A 21896-nucleotide genomic window follows, 5' to 3' on the forward strand; every position below is an offset into this window, starting at 1 on the left:
ACTTCCCAGGTTACCAATTCTTTATAAGCCGATCATTTGCTGCAGCATGGTAATTGTCATAGCAACATTGACTTGAGTAGTCACACTGTCTTTCTGCACGAAAACTCTGTTTACCGCAGTTTGGAAAGAAGATTCCGAAAGAGCGGAACGGCAAAGCGTTGAAGATGAGCCAGAGACAAGTATTACAAGGTAGTGTAATATTTTTGTTTTAAACAGTTTTGAAACTTTCGTGAAGAATCACACTATTAACTTGAAGTGTTATAGGTTTATGTTGTGGCACAGCCAGCCTGAAAATTCGATCGGGACTGAATTTTACTTTAGCACAGGCGCGCCATAAATTGTGGTCTGTTGCTATAGTCTGACTCTGCATCCCCGTTTGTTTGTACCCCGCTACCGATTTCAAAAACGAAAATGTTTAATTTGATAAAAAGTGCACAGAACTAAGTAAATTGAATCATTGATTAAAAATTTCAAACCTGACTGTGACCAGATTGGCACTACTGACTATCAGTTGCTTTGGTTGCTAATAGTTCGTAAAGTAGAATTTTCATTTTGAAGAAAGTGAATTCTGCGGCATGAATATGAATGTTTTGTTGTTATCACGCAGAAATAAATCATATCTAAATTTCTAATCATGAATAACGGTACTGGCGGTAACTGGTACTGTCACTGCGAAAGGAGGGACTCGTTATTAGGGATAATTTATGATATTCTGTAAGGCATGACTAAGTTTTTCATTACATTATTCTGTTGACATATTCGTAAAATAAGTGGAGATTAATTAGATATAACTATAAGTTTCAAATATTCGTGATTATTAAGAATGCTTTGAAAAAACCAGATAAAGTGTCAGTAACTGGTCCCTTGGCAGTAATGTTGACATCCCCTGCACCATTTCATGCTTAACGCACTTTTCATACTAACTTGGCGCCATATTGCTTACACTGTAGGCTAGTTTATTTCCATCAGACAACATAATGAAGTTCATCATGTTTGGCAAATGCTGAATAATTGCGTAAATTACATAACGTTGAGAGTTTGGAATTATATCCCTCTGCATTAATGAACATAGAAATTAAACCGCTAGTTAAATCCACATGAAAAGCAAATTTGTAGTTGTCATTATTTTCCTTTGCTTGATTCGACATTGTAAATATCGGAAGCAGACGACTTATGTATGTACATCTGTAGTCATGATACACCCCTTTGCTGAAAATGGAATTGTCCAGAAACTGGATGGATCTGAGCATGTCTGTCTATTACACTGAAAACTTCTGTTAAGAATTAAACGCGCATAAGATGATGGTGTTAGGGCCACTCTACTCAGAGTCAGGTTAGAAATTATAAATCAGTGAATGAATTGTCTAAGTTCCTTGCACTTTTTATCACATTAAAGGTTTTCATTATTTAAATCGGTAGAGGGTACAAACAAACAGGCTTGTATTATCAAACTATAGATGATATTTAGTGAAAACTCCATCATCAATTTTATAAAGTCCCCTTTAGTAGATAAATGACCCCAAAATACTGATTTTGTCTGTCTCAGTTTCATTGTCTGGCATAACTTTTACCGTACCTGCCACCTTACACATTACAGTACTAATTTGCATATACCATGTTGTGTCTTATTTCTAAAGAAATTTTATTGTGTTCAACCATACTCAATGCAAGAAATTTCAGAATTTTGTTGCATTTCTTGTATCAATAGTGACCAAGACTGTCTCAAGGAGTGCACTTACTCGTACTTGTATCTGTCTCCCTCTGTCTGTCTTTCTCCGACTCTGTGTTCATCTCTCTCTCTCTCTCGTGGTGTAGCGGCTAGCACATCCTCCTTGAATGCGAGATGTCATGGGTTTGATCCCTGGCCTAGTCATACCCAAGACTTATAAAAATGGTACTATCAGCTGCCTCGCTTGGCGCTCAGCTTTAAGAGGTTAGTGTTAGGACTGGTCTGCCTGATGTCAGGATAATGTGACTGGGTGGAACATCATGCTACATGTCTGCAACATGATGCCCCAGTGCTGGACATCACTATAAACTGCCACATTGCAGACATCAAATGACTGAATTTTTTAAAACTATGCTAAAAATCCAAATACACACACTCTCTCTCTCTCTCTCTCTCTCTCTCTCTCTCTCTCTCTCTCTCTCTCTGTCTCTCTGTTCAAGCACTGTAATTTTTAAAATTCAGTAGAATATTTAGAACCTATCCATGTTGAAATTTATTTATATTAATGGAACACACTATAATGAAACATTGGCTGCATTTATGACTTGACAAATGTCTGGCACCTTTTGCGATGCTATTATTTGTCACTTATAACTTCCATTATGTTCAAGTTTGAATATACCCATATATTCTTCTTAGTTTTTGAAGTTCTAAAATGTTTTATAAATCACCAACAGACAATACCTGCTGGAAAACATATAGCACCAAACATTGCAGTCATTTTATTTTTATTTTTTGTAAGCTTGTTACTTGTATTTATCTGAGCTATGTTAAGCTAACTATTATGCTTGTAAGATGAAACATTAAAACTACTAGTTTTACTGACATCCTTGTGTTCCAACTCTGATGTCTCTTTTTCCTTGAAATATATGCATTGCGATTTGATTAATCTGAGGCTTTTGTTTACTGCATCACTGCTTAAATCCTTTTAGGCCAGTTAACATGTGTTGCTGTACATTGTAATCATACAAAAGGATAGCTCAGCAAGTTTCTTGGAGTGCAATAATAAAGTATTTTACACTTATTCTGTTACTTACTGAGCCTAACTGGTGGTCCCTCTAATGAACTTGAATAAATATAAGTGTAAATATTTTGAAAATATCCTTGGCAATAATTATTTAATAGGCAGTCACATTTATCTGACAAAAGTTAAATGTGTATTACATCAGGTAAGCAAAATTTGAGTGAAAACATTTGTAAACATCAAGGTTAATCTTTTCTATTTGATTTTTCAGTCTTTGAGCAGTATCAAAAGGCAAGGACACAGTTTGTCCAAACTGTTGCAGAACTCTCTTCCCGACCTCAGAATATTGAGACCCTTCAGAATGCTGGAGTTATGTCACTTTTGAGACCTCTTCTGCTGGACATAGTACCAACCATACAGCAGACTGCAGCTCTGGCTCTCGGTAGATTGGCTAATTACAATGATGACCTGGCAGAGGCTGTTGTTAAGGGAGACATTCTTCCACAGTTGGTCTACTCATTGGCTGAGCAGAACGTAATTCTTTTTTATTATCATATTTCCATATTGATGAGAAACAAAGTTGAATAATGAGTTTTGTTTTGTGAAGATGAGTAAATAGATTATATTGGTATTTTCTACATCACCAGTCATATTAAGTGAAGGTTTTGACAATAAATAGGATTTAATTCTCTTATTAGCATGCTGTCACAACATATTTTCTTTATGTATGATAAACCTTATATGCTGTTATATTCATCGTAATATTATTCATAAGTTGGCTTACATATTGTAATTTTAGAAACTTTCTAGAATTGAGCTCAACTGTATTTGAATTTTGCATTTTTACATTTATATTCATGTTTCTTGGTATAATTGTAACTTTTCTTGAATGTAACTTACCGTTTGTGATCGCAGCCACAAGCCCAACTTCAACATCAATAAAAGCCTAAATGGCTTATTGTATTGGAGTTGGTATCTCCATACATGTTGTATCATGAGATATGTCATGGTAATTGTCTTTGATAGATTATGTATCAAAACAGTTACACATGCATGAAAAAACTGAAAGTTATATACAAGTGTGTATATGTTCGCAAAACAAACATTGCTTCTATCATTGCATAAATCCATTGTAGGTATGCTGAATTCCCAAAACGAACAAAAACAAAATGTTTTCATTTTCTTTCTCTTTTCCTTTGAATGTTCAATAAACATTGATCATATATGTTAAAATGCTTTCCAAACATGTTTATTAATATATTTTGCTGAATAGACTCATATGGTGTGTGACAAAAAGTGATGAGGGTTCTTCTATTTACAATCCCAACTGAGTGCAGAATGGCAAAGGGCCAAGTTGGCATGGCATCTAAAAAATATTCCTTTTACAATTTATCTATGATCAGATATCCTGCTTGTAAACTTAAGAGCTTAGATTGATGAAAATGTTATTCTTTTTTGAATTTTTCTTTAATTGGACATCTTGTGTGTAAAACTCAGAGTTAAAGGATATAAAATTACATTTTCATGATTTAATTCCTCTAGTCGGTATGTCTAAGTCAATCATTGGCACTTTATATATTTAAAGGGGGTGGTGATCATTTATTTAAGTAGGGTATTGTATGCGCTTAAGTGAGTAAGATTAAAACCACATAAATCTCAAACATCAACATTAATAATGATGTAGGACATTGCATTGTACATCAGTTTTGCAGGACTAGCCAAGCTGGAATATTGTATTTGTAGCATGGAGGAAATGAGGCAGTACTAAGATGGAACTTGTATTTACCAGAACAAGTCAAAGGGCATATATTATATAATTTGAAAAATACTTTCAAGGATCGATAACTGCTGTCTCCTGATAGAGTAAAATTCTTTGAATTTAAAAAGAATGTGTGTAGCAGGTAAAAAGTAAGGCATAATGGGCAGTTGGAAAGTATATACATGTGATAAGCATCCTTGTTGTTTATTTCATTAACAGGAGATAGAAAATGATGAGAAAATGTTTATTGTTTTATATCAGGGAACCTATGGCCCATGAGCCTGCTCTGGCTCATGACATGGTTTTATCTTTTTACATCATAAGGCATGGCATTGAAATTCACTTATCCAGTCCGATCCCAGGAGGATGTTGTACATGGCTGGTTTATTTGAATTTCTTCTTCTTCTTTCATTCTACTGTTATCAAGCACCAATAGTCTGTGTTGGTTTCATGATACACTGTCATCAGAGAAATAATGTAATTTGTTAGCGAATGAAGGATATCAAACCAGCTCTATCTTTTATTGAATATTAGTGATAAATGGTTGTGAAGAGATCATTATTGACATTTTTATCATAATTTTTTTTCCAGAGATTCTATAAGAAAGCAGCAGCCTTTGTTCTGAGAGCAGTTGCCAAGCACTCCCCACAACTGGCACAGTCTGTTGTGGACTGTGGGGCACTTGATGCCCTAGTTATATGCCTTGAGGAATTTGATCCAGGTGTCAAGGAGTCAGCAGCCTGGGCACTAGGTTATATAGCTCGTCACAATGCTGGTGAGTAATTGTAACCATCAATACTCCATGCAGTTCAATCAAGCAGGCAGGAAAATAAGTAATTTTTTGTTGCTATTGCTCTAAATTTCATGAAATACTGTGAGCTCATCAGGATTTTCCTTTCCTCCAAATACCATACATTACTTCAGGTATGCAATTTAAGGGACACAACTCATTTTGGTATTGACGCACTCACAAAAAGAGTTGTCTCCCATGGTCTTTTGCTGTCCCTGTAAATCCATTGATACATAACAATTAGAACTGCAAATAAATAAATTGTCCTCTGCCCAAGATTGTCAGTTGTATTACTTTAGAGAAACCTTTCAATAGCCTCACACCATCTTAAGTCACACCTTTTTAATAGGGAGAATAGTCTGAGTATGAATTAAGTCACGCAGATGCAGATAGTTGGTGATACTTTCCCCTGCATATCTGTGACTGCGAGCTAGTACAAAATCGCTAGTGCAAGAAATATACCTTAATATCAGATCTGAAGTCAAAGGTCACATGAGAGCTGATAATCTACTGCCATATAATTTAATTTTATTTTATGCATTTAATGAATGCTTATACTAAACATTTATAAGTTTAAATCTGGCATAAATTGTATCCCCTTTACTATAGTAAAGGATTTGCAAATAAAGTGTCAACAGTGTCTGCTTTTGTTGCCTTAAAAGGTGTCAGAGAAATGATGTACCACCATACAGTCAAAACTGTTTCATTTAGTTTTTTTTAAAGTTTGAGGAGGAATTTAATTTAATATTTATAAACCTTGAAACTGAACAATATTAGAGCAGGTAAGTCAGTAATGTATATGTGGCAGTCATATGTCGTAATTTGCATACAATGGTGAAGTCATTAGGTACATATATAACACATAAAATGTGCAGCAAAATAGAAAGGAAAAGGGATGAACAAATAGGGAAAATGCTTTTCTGACATTGAGGTCATTGACAATTACAGTGCAGAATCTGAGACCCTTAACCCTTTACCTCACAGAGCATAGTTAGAAAGTGCAGCGCGCTATAAATAGAACACCTGTTACCTAGTCGACTCCATACACATAGGCCTGCCTGTGAACTGTTAAGCAATGTAGTGTATGCTATGTTTAACAGCAATTTTAACCATTTTACATTTTTGGTGCACATCTATTATGTGTGGAAAAATTTAAGAGTAAAGTCCGATTGTTATAGCTGTATAATTATTTATCACAGAAGAATTTTTCATGTGCTTTAAAATCTTGAGAGAACTCGTTCACCGTCATGTCAGTGAGGCCGCGTGACCAACCGTAGATGCCATTTCTCATGCTCAAAATTTACAAGTTTTTCATCTGCATCTACATCACTAAGTCATCTGAATTTGATAATTTATAAAAACTAATTGCTGCCTACATCAATATCAGAGCCTTTTCCTGGTTATTTAATCTTTCATAGTTGTGATTCTAATTGTGAAAACTTCGTAAGTACTGAATGAAATCCGCGACTGCCATTTTGGAGAGTGGAGATTACGACCCAGTTACTTTAAATAGCCGATATCGACCAGTGCATAAACAGTGACCACATGATCTGACGTAATTGTCATTTGCAGAAATGAATGTTGTATCTAACAGGGGGTTTTCCCCGAAGGTGGCGCAAAGAAAACTGGCTTAAAATGGCTAATGTTTACAGCTGACATCAAAAGGCACTTCCATGCGACTTGAGTAGAGGCGTCAAAAGGCGCTTCCATGCAAATGGTGTAGAGGCATCCAAAGACGCTTGCATGAGGTAATGGGTTAACACATTAACCCCTAGCGAAGACTTAACGGGGGAGGGGCAAGAGGTAGTAGTCTACTGCCGAGCTCTGTAGCATCATGGTCATGCATGATACACTAAAGTGGGTGGTATTATAGAAAGGTAGACAGATGAAGCTCTACAATGATACCAAATAATCTGGAATATCTAGTTGCACTACAAAATACAGATTAAAAAACCTCATTTCTTGGACCAGACCTTTTTAACCCAAAATTCACCCATGGTCGGAATCCGATTTCAAACTGGTATGAACTGCAAACAGACAGATGAGCCTTTGCAAAAAGTTGGATAAGATGGGCATTTGGAATAAAGAGTGGTTTTCATACAAAAGTAATAGCTCTGTTTAGCAAAAGAAAAATACAAAAAAAATCCAACTTTTACCCTTCTGCTCATGCGCGAGTCAAATAGCTAATGAAAAACGATGTTTCTAACACAACTAGGCAGTATGTTAATGAAAGATGACCAGGGATTCGGTGTTTTCAAATCTATTCAGAAATAGCTTTCAAAATGTGTTTCCTACTTGATTTTCAGGCGAAAATGGCAAAAAGCTCCAGGGGTTAATGTGTTAATAACCTTAGGACTCTGAAATAGTGAAAAGAAAAGTAAAGAAGGCATGCAGCAAAAAAATTACACCTTAAACTACAAAGACACAGGGCACACTATTCAAACAGAAATTGAAGTATTAGAGGGTTTCAAAGTTTTGACAACTAATATGATCCTCATGATATAAAGATGGAAAATGAGGAAATAAAATCCGATTATGGGTTCACATAGCCTGTGAATTGGAAAAGTAAAACACGTTGAATGCAACATTACAGAAGAAAAATCAATGGCCAGAAGAAACTGAAATAAATCTTTCACAGTACTGTTGATATTTATTGAGTGCCGAATGAAAAGGTGGAATTTTTTTTAGGATAGGGCAGGAAAGGTAGTTAAATTTGTACCTATGAACTCCAGATGGATGTAGACTACAGTCATATTTATATTCCACATAGACATTCAGGACTTAAATCCAAGGCTTCATACTTTGTTTCTGGACACCACAAATTGGAGTGTATTGACAAACTAGGAAATGTGAAAGGCTTCCCAATTATCATCACAGAAGGTCTTACACATGAGAATCCCAAAGAATCATGAAAAAAAATCGGTTGAATAAAAAATTGCTGGTCAGCCTGGATGATGAATACAGAATTCCAAAGCATTATTAGATTCAAGTAATTTGTAAATTGTTTACTAATATGAATAATTTTCCAAATAAAATAATTATTTTTTATGTGCATGAGAAACTAAAGAAAATATTGATATGCATCATGGTTCCTCTGTTACATATAGCATAGTGTCATTCACAGTTGTATGTAAAAAGTTGATGTAGCATTGATTCAGGCATGATCATTTATAAATTTCATTTCATTTTTCAAAAGCTGATATCATTTATAATTACCTAGAAAAATCTGGATGTGTGTGTGTGTCTTTGACTTGGATTTTTAATGTAGTTTTAAAAAAAATTCAGTCATATCACTATCAGTCATATCACTATGATGTCTGCAATGTGGCAGTTTATAGTGATATCTAGCACTGGCGCATCATGCCGCAGACATGTAGCATGATGTCCCACCCAGTCACATTATCCTGACACCAGGCCGACCAGTCCTACCACTAGCCTCTTAATGCTGAACATCAAGCGAGGCATCTGTTAGTACCATTTTTATAAGCCTTTGTTATGACTTGGCCGGAGATTGAACCCAGGACCTCCTACATCCAAGGCAGACCCTTTAACCAGTATTCCACCGAAGTGGTTAATCTGGATGTGAGAATAGATAAAAAAGATCTCTTCTAGGTCAGAATCCCCATGAATTGTACATACTGTATGTACTTGCATGTAAGTCAAGTCTAGCTGCAAACACTATAGACCCTGATCTGCAATTGCATTATGTGACAGCAGATCTGGGCCTGTGCAGTTTGCAGCTTTGGACTTGAGTTATAAGTGAGTAAATATGGCATTATGTTCCAATCTTGAACATATGTTAAGTATGAAGAATTTTTAAATGTTAATGATTTAATTTTCTTCTGTGCATCTTAAGTAAGCAAGAGGTTGAATTTTGGGCACACTAAATTGAATACACAAGTTATTCTGTACAACCTTTAATCTTGCTATAAAATTGTTACTGAGAAATGCATGTACTGTATGTACTCACTTATAAATTGAGTCAAACTGCAAACATCAAGAACCTTTCTGCCTTCACATAATGTGCCTGCAGATCAGGGTCTGTGTTATTTGTTTCACTGATTACTTCTAACAAACTGCATATTACCAGATCTGCCAGCACATTATGCAGCAGCAGATCTGTGTCTGTGTGACTTTTGCAGTTGGACTAGTCTTATAAGTGAGTACATACAGTAAATTAAGACAATAGCAAAATAAAATTTTTGCACAATATTCATTCATAAAGTTTGAAGTGAAGATTTTGACAAGAATCATGTATACACAGATTAAAAATGAAGACCTAAAACGTATTTTAACAAACTTATATTTTTCAGAGCTAGCCCAAGCAGTGGTGGATGCTGGTGCAGTTCCTCTTCTTGTCCTGTGCATCCAGGAACCTGAATTGTCGCTAAAGAGAATTGCAGCCTCAGCACTCAGTGACATTTGTAAGCACTCTCCTGAGCTGGCTCAGACAGTTGTTGATGCTGGTGCCATTGCTCACCTTGCTCAGATGATTCTTAATCCTGATGCAAAACTCAAGGTAGGAGATTCAGCATAGGTATTTTCATAGACTATTTTGGGCAAAAAAATGATCCCATGATTACCCCAAAATAAAGGCAAGATTTGAGGGGGGGGGTCTTTAAAAGGTTTTCATTGAACTGCCCTTTTCTAATTCTTATGTATATTTGATGTAATTATATCTGATTTAATATATTTTTTTTCTCAACTTAATTGTTTGTTTGTCAGTTATAATATTTTAAAAAGTTTTCATTACATGCTATTGCAATGTTAATTTGTTCACTGGAAATGATACTTTTTCCAGAAAATAGTTTGACCATGACTGTTCATTTTAGTAAACACCAGGCGTTGACCTCGATCTTAATCTTGATCAAACATTTAGTAACAGCCATGTCAACAAGTTCTTTTTTTATTTATTTTTATTGTGGGACTTATTAGAGTGAGATTGAGGCTGTATTAAATATGTGACCCTAGACTTGTAAATAGTTTTTAGTGAAGTAAACAACTTTTATTCTTGGAATAAAATGATTGGGTCTCATCAAGGACATACAGGGGCTACGCGATTGTTTTTATATGTAAACATGACCATGTGACTCTTATCCAGGGCATTAAATTCAGATTTTAAGCCATCGTATTAGAGAAGTAAAGACAGTTGGGATTTTTTCTTTACACTGGAGTTATTTCAGATTACTTGGATTCAAAAGAATTATTTTTTCATGGAAAATATGTGTGCTCATATGAGATTCTTGAACAAAGACAACTCTTATAAAAATTTATTCAGATTTCCAAAAGCAGTATATTTTTTTGCTTCTTCAAGGAACTGTAGACTTCTTCAACAGTACAGGTTACATCATACGTCATTGCCTTCCATCTTGGATTCTTTGTCGGGACTCGAACTTGAAATCATTAGAACATTTTATTATTAGGACTTCTAAAATTTTATTCTTGGCTTATTCTTGGCTTATTTTTGGATTTGATTCTTAAAACCATAAGATCATATTCTTTCATTTTTACAGAATTTTTCCAGGGAAATAAATTATTATATTTTTCAAAGGTTTTTGTTTTCACTCTTTCTTGTGTTACTGTTTATTCTAGCCGAAACATGTAACATAAGACAGTTACAATAGTAACATTTAGTACTGACAAATATTGTAAGATGGCCATTTTTTGCAAAATGACCACCACCACCACCCACTTTTTTAATTTTCAACCACCATAAAGGAATCCAGATGTTGAGATGCATTTACCAAATGTTTTTTCCTTCGGAAAGTGTCTAATTCAAAAGATTGTGGAAGCACACTTGATAGAAATAAAAAATGTAAATGCTGTTTACTTTGTCTCATTTTTTTAAAATGTCTTTACTCGCTTATTATAAGTTAGTCCAACAGCAAACTGCAAAGACCCAGATCTGCTGCTGCATAATGCACTAGCAGAGCCAAGTCTGTACAGTTTGCTAGGAGTAATCAGTGAACAACAATAAGGATCTTGATCTGATGGTGCATTGTATAATTGGAAGATCAGGTTCTATGTTGTTTGCAGTTAGACATTACTTATAAGCGAATATGTATGGCAGAGAACAAATAATTTTCAAAACCACAAAAATCACATGGAAGTGTTGGGAAAATATTTGTTGGTTATAACTAAATATGGTATAACTAGGCTCAAGCGGTGATGGAAAAGTATTATTTAAATATGGTATAACTAAGCTCAAGCAGTGATGGAAAAGTATTATTTAAATATGGCATAACTAGGCTCAAGGGGTGGTGGAAAGGTATTATTTACTAAAACAAATAACATTTTATGTGAATCTTAATTTTTATGTATTTTTTCAGCGCCAAGTTTTCTCAGCCCTGAGTCAGATTTCCAAACACTCAGTAGACCTGGCTGAGATGGTGGTCGAGGCAGAGATTTTCCCAGCTGTGCTAACCTGTTTGAAAGACATAGATGAATATGTCAAGAAAAATGTGGCAACCCTTATCCGGGAAATAGCTAAACACACTCCAGAGGTATTTATGAAAATATATGTTTCAGATAAATGGACATTTATAGCTAAAAGAATGCACTTTGCTCAGATTGATGTAAAAATATATTAACACCTAGATATTTAAGAAAAATATGATGTACTTATATTAAATTTTTTGATAAATGACAATTTTATTAATCTTTATTACCCTCAGTAATTAAAGGACATTTGGATTTTGTTTTTCATTAGTTATTATTTTAAAAAATCATAATTGTCAGCCATAACCATAACCATAATCTTGATGGTAAAAAATATCTTGCAAATACTTTTATATTTTGAAATGATTTGTTGAATTGAACCTTCATATATATTGTAAATACTAGCTTATATGTCCAACTGCAAACAATATAGGCCCAGATTGCCATCACATAATGTACAGGCAGATGAGGGTGTCTGTTGTTTGTTCTACTGATTACTCTGTACAAAATGCATAGATCCTGAACTATTGACACATTGTACAGTGCTTGATCTGGGTCTGTACAGTTTGCAATTGGACTCTAATTATAAATGAGCATATATGGTGTGTAAGATAAAACAAGAATAACAAGATATTTATTGAAGAAAATGATAAAACAGTAAAGCTGAAATAAAATTTGAAACGCTTCATCACAAAAGGATGATTCAAAACATAAATGAATATACATTCACTTATTTCCATAATAAACTTTTTTTGAACAGTCGAAATCATGTGTCCTGAATCCCAAATAATCAGTAAGTTGGTCATTACCAGTGTAGGAACCAGCCCCTTTGTCGTTCAAGACACATGGTCTATTAATAGTGGTAACATTTATGGTGTAACATAAATGAGAATCCGGCAAAAAATTACAGGTGATCTAACTTGAATTTAGTCAGGTTTTAATGTGTTGTGAAATGATATTGTTTTCATTTCAGCTGTCCCAATTGATAGTTAATGCGGGAGGTGTAGCAGCAGTCGTTGATTATATTGGAGAATCTAAAGGAAATGTTCGTCTCCCTGGAATAATGATGTTGGGCTACGTAGCTGCTCATTCTGAAAATCTAGCAATGGCTGTCATCGTTTCAAAGGTTCTTCCTTTCTTACATTCATTGTACCACATTATGTTCAGTATAGTTAGGTAATTCAGTTATGAGAATCATTGCATTTGAATTTGAGAAAGCCATGACTTTTCCTTTTGAAGTGGATGCCGTTTACTAAAAGTATTCAAATGAAACAGTTTTATTCAAAACTCAATAGGTCTGTAAATTAAATACCACAAAAGTATACAGAATGTATATGCAGGATACCTTTATAATGGTCCAGCACTAATATTGTTTTGGGGAGCCATAAAACTGTACCATATAATAAGTGAGGTTACCTTCTACTAAGGTGAGTTCAGTATCAAAACTTCAAATGCCAAAAATGGGATCCATGTAAGAAATCATGTCATACTGATGATCCTCATAGTGAGCAACCATCGTATTATGTCATATGTGTCCATCAGTTGGGACTTGGGTAACATTGGTGGTCATTTTCTTTGATTAGTGACTACATTTCCTGCATCCCAGTACAGGTCACCACCAATGCTCTTTGAAACATTTATAAAACATTTGAGATATAAAATTGCATTAGAATTTGTTTTAATTCATTGACAGAAGTATTCATTGTGAACATTCTTAAAGGATAAATATTTAATTAAAATTTAAATAAATCATATTGTTTATCTGTGTTCCAATTTTTTTAGAAAATTTAATGGATAAATTTAATTTACTTTATATTTGTTTATCATTATGAAATTCCTTTTGTTTAAAATTCTTTGCTAAATTCATCATGCACATCTATAATAGGTCTTGAATCAAACTCTCTAAAATGCAGAAGTGATAAATAATTTTATATTCTAATAAATTCTAAATAAATTTGTAATAATCCTTAATGTTCTGCATAATTTTCTAAACTGTTTATTTGTGATAATTCAATTTTTGGTTTTATCTTTAAAAATTCTGTGAAACCTAATGCTATCAAGTTATTATAATATACAATAGTTTTCAAAGTTGGCATTCCATATACTAACATAGGAAAATATAATTGAATTTTAAAATCATAGTTGGTCAATCTACAATCATTAAAATGTCCATCACCTAGATAACAATATTTTACTATATGTATGGGATGTATAATTTCAGGGAGTTGTTCAACTAGCCATAGCCCTGTCGGAGGAACCAGAAGACCATATACAGGCAGCAGCAGCTTGGGCACTTGGACAAATCGGCAGACACACACCTGAGCATGCTAAAGCTGTAGCAGTGGCAAATGTGCTACCCAAACTCCTGCAATGTTACCTCAGAGCTGATGCATCAGAGGATCTTCAAACAAAGGTAAATAATTTCATATATTTCCAACCAGTTGATAGTTGTAGTTATTTCCCTTTAATATATTTTATTGTGCGAATGGTATTGTGACTATAATGATCACAGTTATTCTTCTTTTTTAGTATACTCGATATATGCAGCTGATTTATGCAATATACACTCTTATTTTCTAAAGACAAAGTGGTAAATGGTGCCAGTTTGCAGAAATAAATTCTTTTTCTTCTACTATTAATACTTTTTATGTATGAGTATAATTTACCATTGAGCCGGTGACAAATTTCATGAAGATTATGTTTAATAATAAAGTTTTTCATCATGGAGAGAAAAAAAGAGTTGTTATTGCCCATAAATTGGCAGGGATGATTGGAGTGATGTCATGGTTGATGCTTTCTTTGCTTTCTTGGTCAGTGGATACCATAACATATAAGTAAATGATGTACACTGACATTCATTATTGTTTTTGATCTGTATCTAAATCTGTTAGTAAATTATATTATGTGTACTGAATGAAGAATCAGTTTACTCCATAATGTTTATGCATGTTAAGTAATGTTCTTATCTCTGGTGATCAACTGTATTCAGTAACACATTTGCAGACAAGATCAGGTGGTGAGAGTTCACATCCAGTTGTGGATGTGTGGTTTTCTAATGTGTTTCCAGTGATATTGGTCAAAAATTATTATGTACACTGGAAAGTTGTATGCCTCATGTAGTAAGCACCTTGCAAGTAAGAGGTAACTGGATCTCAAATCCTTATGTATTTTTTTTTTTTTAAAATCTTTCATTTTACAAAATTATTTTTCAACATATGTGATCAAAATAAATATTTGTTTTGCACATCAGTTTTTTTAATTCTTTTTTAAATGATAGTCCATTATAAAAGGTATCAGTTTGTTGAGAATAATCAGTAATTAGATGAGTTTGTCTGTTTACTTAAAATTAAAAGTATTCCTGGTAGATTTTTTTTGTTTTTCAGGCAACAAAATATCCTCAAAATTTAATCCAAAAATGAAAAGACATTTGCTTCGATTGAGTGTGACTGTAAAGGTTTTGACCCCACACAAATGTATTGCCACAAAATCATCTGTTTTGCTCCCAAGCCAAGATACTTTATCCACATTAAATAATTATAATTTTTATAGCAATTATATTCACAGTGATATGATAATAAATGAAAACAAATGTTGGTCCAGGCAACATCTTCCTGAGATTTTTTCACAATTAAACTGATCCCTATTTAAAAGTCTTAATTTCTTCTTTTTTTCTTGTTAATTCTTTATTCTTATTCAGATTAAAGTTATGAACCTACAGCTTTCAAGATTTTTTTAAGATTCTTCCTCCTTTTTGTGTTAACTTTCAAGGACAAGCATATCTGCATCACAGGCATACATCTGAAATATACCAATGACCATTTTCCTCCACTGACAGAAAATTACAATTTATTTGATTTGATGACTCATCACCCAAGACCAGAAAGATCAATTAGAAAATCATTAGTTGCTAATAATGCACTTTATTTATCATAATTTGGTATTTTTTACTTTTACAGAGTAAGAAAGCCTTGAAGAATATACTTCAGAAATGCGTTCATCTACCTGCACTTGAGCCACTCTTACATGATGCCCCACCCAACGTCCTCAAACATGTTGTTGGACAGTTTAGCAAGGTGCTCCCACATGATTCCAAAGCCAGAAGAATATTTGTTACAAGTGGTGGCCTCAAAAAGATTCAGGAAATTAAGGCAGAACCTGGTTCAGCATTGGCAGAATATATCAATACAATCAACAACTGCTACCCAGAGGAAATTGTCAAGTGAGTATTTTCATGGAGCTAGTACCTACATTACACCAGTATTTTTAACATTATTTATTTAATAGGCAAATAGGATGAATTGTTGGCTTGATGAGGATTACTGGGTATTTCTCCTAATAAATCAAGATCCAGGCTTGAACTATTCATAAAACAGTTATATAGTTCAAATTCGTCACTGGTTTGTGGAGATGGACATGATTTTAGCGACCTGACCCTGGTTTAACTAATCTACTTGGAAGATAACCTTGAAACTTTACATGCACATTCATCCCTTGGTCTTATTGTTTCAGAATGAAAATGGTGCTGCTTGGACATCTAATATGGCCACTAGTGGCCATCTTGAAAACTTTGTTATCATTACTGCTGTTGAATGAATGGTCATATCAATATGGGGTTTTCATTAAAGTATTTCTGTTGATGTCCTTCTGATCTGAAATGAAAATAGTGCCAATCTGACATCCAATATGGCCACCATAGCAGCCAGCTGAAAATTTTGTTATTGCTACTGTTTTTGAATTGATGGTCATATCAACATTGGGTTTTCACTGAAAGATTTCTTAAAATATCTCTTTGGTGCTAGATAAAAATGGTGCCAAACTGATGTTCAATATGACTGTCACACCAGGCAGTTTGAAGATCTTGTTATCGCTACTTGGATGGTCATCTCAATGTAGGGTTTTCACTAAAAGACTTCTTATGTTTAGCTGGGCCTAAATAGAAATGATACTGATCTGACATCCAGTATGTCTATCATTGTAGCCATCTTAAAAATCTTGTTTAATAATGTACTAAATGGTAGTTTTCACTTTTACAGAGTAAGAAAGCCTGGAAGAACACAATGCAGAAATGCATTCATCTACCTGCACTTGAACCATCTTAAAAATATTGTTATCTCAACTCTTCTTAAATAGAAAGTCTTACTGATGTGGGGTTTTCACCAGAAGATTTCTTATGATGTCCATTTGGTCTTAATGAAAATAGTACCAATTTGGCATCCAATGTGGCCACTACAGCAGCCATCTTGAAAATCCTGTTAGGCTACTCATTAATGGAAAGTCATATCTTGAAAATATTGTTATCTGTACTTCTGTTGAAATTGATGGCTATGTTAAGATATGCTTTCACCAATAAACTTCTTTAGATACTTAATTTTGTCGTAATGAAAATGGTACCTGTTATACATCCAATATGGCTGCATCAAGACTGTCTAAAAAATCAGCATTGTTGTCCCTAAACGGATGATCAATATTACATGGAGTTTTCACAAAACAGTTTTTGATAATGTCTCCATTGTCTTAAATGAGAATGGTGCCAAGCTGACACCCAATATATGTACCACAGGAGCTAATTTGAATGTCTTGTTATCACTGACAAAAATCAGATATGGTATCAACTTTCACATTTAAAAGGAAGAAATGGTCTTATCTTGAATTCCCTGAAATTCTTTTCACTCAGCAGAACATCACTCCCTTTGAAGCACTCTTGTTATGTTTTAAAATTTAACTTATGGAAACCTTTTTACTATTGAACAAGACTTCCTAAAAGTTTTGGAAATCCTCAAAAAAATTCTAAAAGATAAGACATCCATAAAAAGATAAAGATACTATGTCTGTAATTTAATCTCAAATGCCTGTTGAATGTTTTGTGGAAAAAATTCATTTTTGCCAACAACCATTAAGAAAGATCTTAAAAAATTTAAATTTTAGGAAGAAATTCAGAAATATTTACTGAAACTGGGGCTTGTTCCATTTCTTTTTGTTTGATCTATTTGATGTATGATTCATGAGGAAAGTGAACAAATACCATGGAGATTTGTTGATGACTTATTCTTTTGCCAAAGAGTTAAGTCTTTTATGAATGCATAAAATGTTGAATTTTTGCTTTGTTTACTCTCATTGACTGTAATTCCTTAAATGTGTAATTTTGGTTTTTTATTAGAAGCAAGCAAAATATTCCTGTTCTGGCAAAACTTGAATATTTGCCCATCCACCTTTAATCATATTTTGGAACTCTTAAATATGTGTCAGATTTTGCAATTTTTTTAAACAAGGCTTTTTATCATCAGATGTTTTTCTAAAACCATTGTTGCCACTTTGTGGTGCAGTGTCCAGATGTTTTTTTAAAACCATTGTTGCCTCTTTGTGGTGCAGTGTCCAGATGTTTTTCTAAAACCATTGTTGCCACTTTGTGGTGCAGTGTCCAGATGTTTTTTTAAAACCATTGTTGCCACTTTGTGGTGCAGTGTCCAGATGTTTTTTTAAAACCATTGTTGCCACTTTGTGGTGCAGTGTCCAGATGTTTTTTTAAAACCATTGTTGCCACTTTGTGGTGCAGTGTCACTGTGATATTACTGATACAGACTGAGATATGTAATAAGTGGAAAGATCCATAGGATCATAATATTTGGAGAAAAAAATTATATTAGGAAATCTTCCCAAAATTAGAACAGGAAATCGAACCTGGAAAAAGGATGCATTTATTAATGGACAGAGGTCAGGAAGGAATTATTATTTTATTGTAACCTGTACAGTCTCTTCATAATGCATACCAATTACACTGTATTAGAGTGGATAGTGGGCCTAAACCTTGTTGTAAAATGCAATGTTTTATTAAAAGCAAGTGTCTTTAATTCTTTTTGGCCCAGTTAGACCAAATCAACTGCCAACTGCTGTTTAGTAATTATTTTCTTTGTTTTTTGTTTACCTATTTATTATTATGATTCTTTTTTTTTTCAGATACTATTCCCCAGGATATTCAGATGCCTTGTTAGAAAGAGTGGATCAGTACCTGCCTAAAGCCTGAATGTGACCATTATTTTATACCGTGACACTTTTTGCATCATCTTCATAATTATCCCATTTTCATGCATTTAGTTAAACTGGTGATATTTTTTGTTTATTTCTAAGTGAAATGTATACCACTGTGCAGGCAGAAAAATATTCAGGGAATTCTCTGAAGTCAGGTATTTTTTAAAAACTCCTGATGAATGTATGATAAGTTTCCTTGTCAGTATATTGAAACAAAATTTATTTTTAAAGGTGTGTGTACATTGTCTGGTGGTTTTATTGACTCATCAGAGATTTTTAAAAAAATTTTCACTTTCATGATTGACTGGGTGCTTTGAGTAATATAAGAGTACTTATTTGTTCTTTCTTTCAGAGAGGAGAAAAAAGCATTTGTTATTATTTGACAGGCAAAGAGGAAACATTGTTACATATTTGTTTTGCATAGATTCTTCAGAGCCGATTAATGGAAAAGAAAATGCACAAACTGAATATTTATCATTAATGATTGCACAATTAGACAACTCTTGAAATTTAGAAAAAACTTAAGTGTAACCTGAAAATTAAACTTTTTAATACTTAGTGTGTACACATATCAAAATTTCAATACTGGAAAATACACTGTACAGTTATGTATGTCTTTCATTAATTAAAATTGTATCAAGAAAGAATTACAAATACTGGAAAATGCACTGTACAGTTATGTATGTCTTTCATTAATTAAAACTGTATCAAGAAAGAATTACAAATACTGGAAAATGCACTGTACAGTTATGTATGTCTTTCATTAATTAAAACTGTATCAAGAAAGAATTACAAATACTGGAAAATACACTGTACAGTTATGTATGTCTTTCATTAAAACTGTATCAAGAAAGAATTACAAATATGAAATATATTTATCTATATGCAGGTTATTATAATTCTAAACATGGTAGAAAAATATTTACTGCAGAAAATTATATTATTAATTAAAAAATGTGTTTTGAGTTTGGAAAATTTGTATCTATTTAAGCTATTCTGTTTTCTTTAATTGTGAAATATATGATGCCAGTTGGTTACATTAGATGGATTTTAGCTGGTTTATTGTATTTTTAAAATATATTTATATATTTTGTAAGCAAAGATTAGAAGTTTTCCTTACCAATACACAACTCTTGTCATTAATTCACGAATCTGCATCAAGATGACTCACACTCCCTGTTATAATATGAAAAGTTCTGTAGATCCTCTTCTTTTAAAAGATGGCAATGAAATTAAGGAAATTAATGAAGGCAAAATAAGAATGTATTGCAAAAAGCCAGTCATTCGGATCATCCAGTATTCACATATTTTATAGATGACATTGTTTGATTGTTTTTGGATATTAATGCTGAATAAAAGAGAAATATATGAACATATTGGCATAGAAACACTGATACAAGGCTGCTGATACAAGCCAAATGTCATGTAACTAGGACATTGATGGCATTGTGAATTCTACAGGATAAACAGTAGTTGTAATAACTCTTCTTACTCTATGTAGAGTTGGCTCTTTGTCAACTATTTAGGACTAAATCATCTTTTGATACAATTACAAGGGCTAATTAACAGAATACTTGTCTAAATTTGAGAAATATTTGAAACACGATGACATCACATTTTTATCCATATGTAGAGGCAGTTTAATTTGTTGTGGAAATCCAACACTGCAGACCACTCCTTAGGTTTTGCCTGTGGTTAACCTGTGGATTATTCTCCAGAATTTGTGGCGATATACTAGTATTTGAAAATCAAAGTTGTAGATTCTAATAAAACAAACAAGTTCTTGTCTTTTTTCCTTTTTTATTGATTCTTTAACATTTCTTTCTGATATGGATATAGTGTTCCAGGACAGTGCAACTGCTGTGTGATGACAGTGTTTATTAATATGTACAACACAGTTGTATCCAGTCATTGCCATATTCTATTGATGAAGTTGTGTATGCAGACATTTTTAGGAATTAACCAGTTCTAATGTTTATGAATGTAATTTTAAATATGGAGCTTTAGTTTGTTTGTGTTTGCTTGCATATATTTTGGTCATAAAATGGAAGAAACTCCAACTTCACTGATACACAAATTTGTTGCTAGCACCACACCCTCATTCCCCTGCCCCCCAAACTGCTGACAAAAGTTTGAGACTTGTTTGCTATTTCATGCCTTTGTAGCATTTGATGTTTATAGACACACTGTCACTCACGAGTTACCATGGATACTTGTGTGTAAGTCATGTTCAGCTGCAAACAACATAGACCCTGATCTGCTGTTACATAATACACTACAGATTACTCCTAACTGTATTGACCAAGATCTTCCATTGCATTATGCAATGGGCCTTGAGTGGCCAAGTGGTCCAAAGCACTCACTGTTACAATCACTGCCATCTCGCCTCTGTCTACGTGGGGTCATTTCTTGATTTGGCCAATGTGAGTATGTGAGAAAGCTTGCCAGTAGATTCTCATGGGTTGTTGGTTCTTTCCGGGGCTTTCCCAGGTTCTTCCTCAACCATTTATACTGGCCGCCATGTATAGCCTATCTTGTGCTGAAAAATAGCATTAAACTACGCAACAATAACAAGCATTATGCAACAGCAAGTTGGGGTCTACATTATACAGTACTGTGGGAGAAATGCAACTAAAACTGTTTTACTGTAGTATTGTTTAATATGACTAAAGGTTTCACATGATTAGTGTTTGCTATTGTGTCTGTAATCCATTTCTAGAAAATAATTTGGTGAATTCCTTTTTACTTGATAAAGGTAGACCGTCTTTGTCCATTTTTTCCTTTCACTATTTTGGTTATTTTTTAGTGAATTCTTATACATTCTATTTTAGTAGTGCCATTCTGCCATTTTATCATGTTATCAGCCTATAAACATAAATGCCTTAAGATCTGTTAAAATCTTTCAGATACTGAGAAAAATATAAATCTGAGAAAAATATAGATGAATCTTTCTTCTGCATGAATTATTGTCATTCCATGATCCGTGTTAAAATCTTATGTTTAGAGAGTATCAGTTATTTATTTTTGTTGAATATGATTTTAGAGAATCAGAAATAGGATTTATGGAGAAAAACTTGTATTCTGCCTAACTTAAATGTTGAAAGTGATTTTTAATCTATTCATTCATGTTTCACAGTTCATCAGCTATGTGCCTAAATTCATTAAATCTGTTATGTGTGTCAAGAAGCTG

The 21896-nt window shown here is 33.5% G+C and overlaps 1 protein-coding gene across 1 annotated transcript; it reads left to right on the plus strand.

Moving 5' to 3' along the window:
* Positions 1-35: 35 nt before the first annotated feature.
* Positions 36-20490, plus strand: LOC149776330 (sperm-associated antigen 6). Its single transcript, XM_089942839.1, has 9 exons — positions 36-189; positions 2965-3227; positions 5044-5227; positions 9556-9761; positions 11572-11745; positions 12654-12806; positions 13902-14093; positions 15637-15899; positions 18635-20490. Exons 1-9 carry the CDS (start codon positions 165-167, stop codon positions 18699-18701), a joined length of 1527 nt encoding a protein of 508 aa, XP_089798965.1. The 5' UTR covers positions 36-164; the 3' UTR covers positions 18702-20490.
* Positions 20491-21896: the final 1406 nt, after the last annotated feature.

Source organism: Sinohyriopsis cumingii, chromosome 18 (genome assembly GCF_028554795.1).
Source record: "Sinohyriopsis cumingii isolate HCF-2022 chromosome 18, ASM2855479v2, whole genome shotgun sequence".
Taxonomy (NCBI): domain Eukaryota; kingdom Metazoa; phylum Mollusca; class Bivalvia; order Unionida; family Unionidae; genus Sinohyriopsis; species Sinohyriopsis cumingii.

Bases quoted from the DNA above. Each gene is read 5' to 3' on its own strand.
- LOC149776330 (XM_089942839.1), top strand. From the start codon at position 165: ATGAGCCAGAGACAAGTATTACAAG. The intron at 5,228-9,555 runs GTGAGTAATTGT...TATATTTTTCAG, and splicing joins TATAGCTCGTCACAATGCTG to AGCTAGCCCAAGCAGTGGTG. The intron at 14,094-15,636 runs GTAAATAATTTC...TTACTTTTACAG, and splicing joins CAGAGGATCTTCAAACAAAG to AGTAAGAAAGCCTTGAAGAA.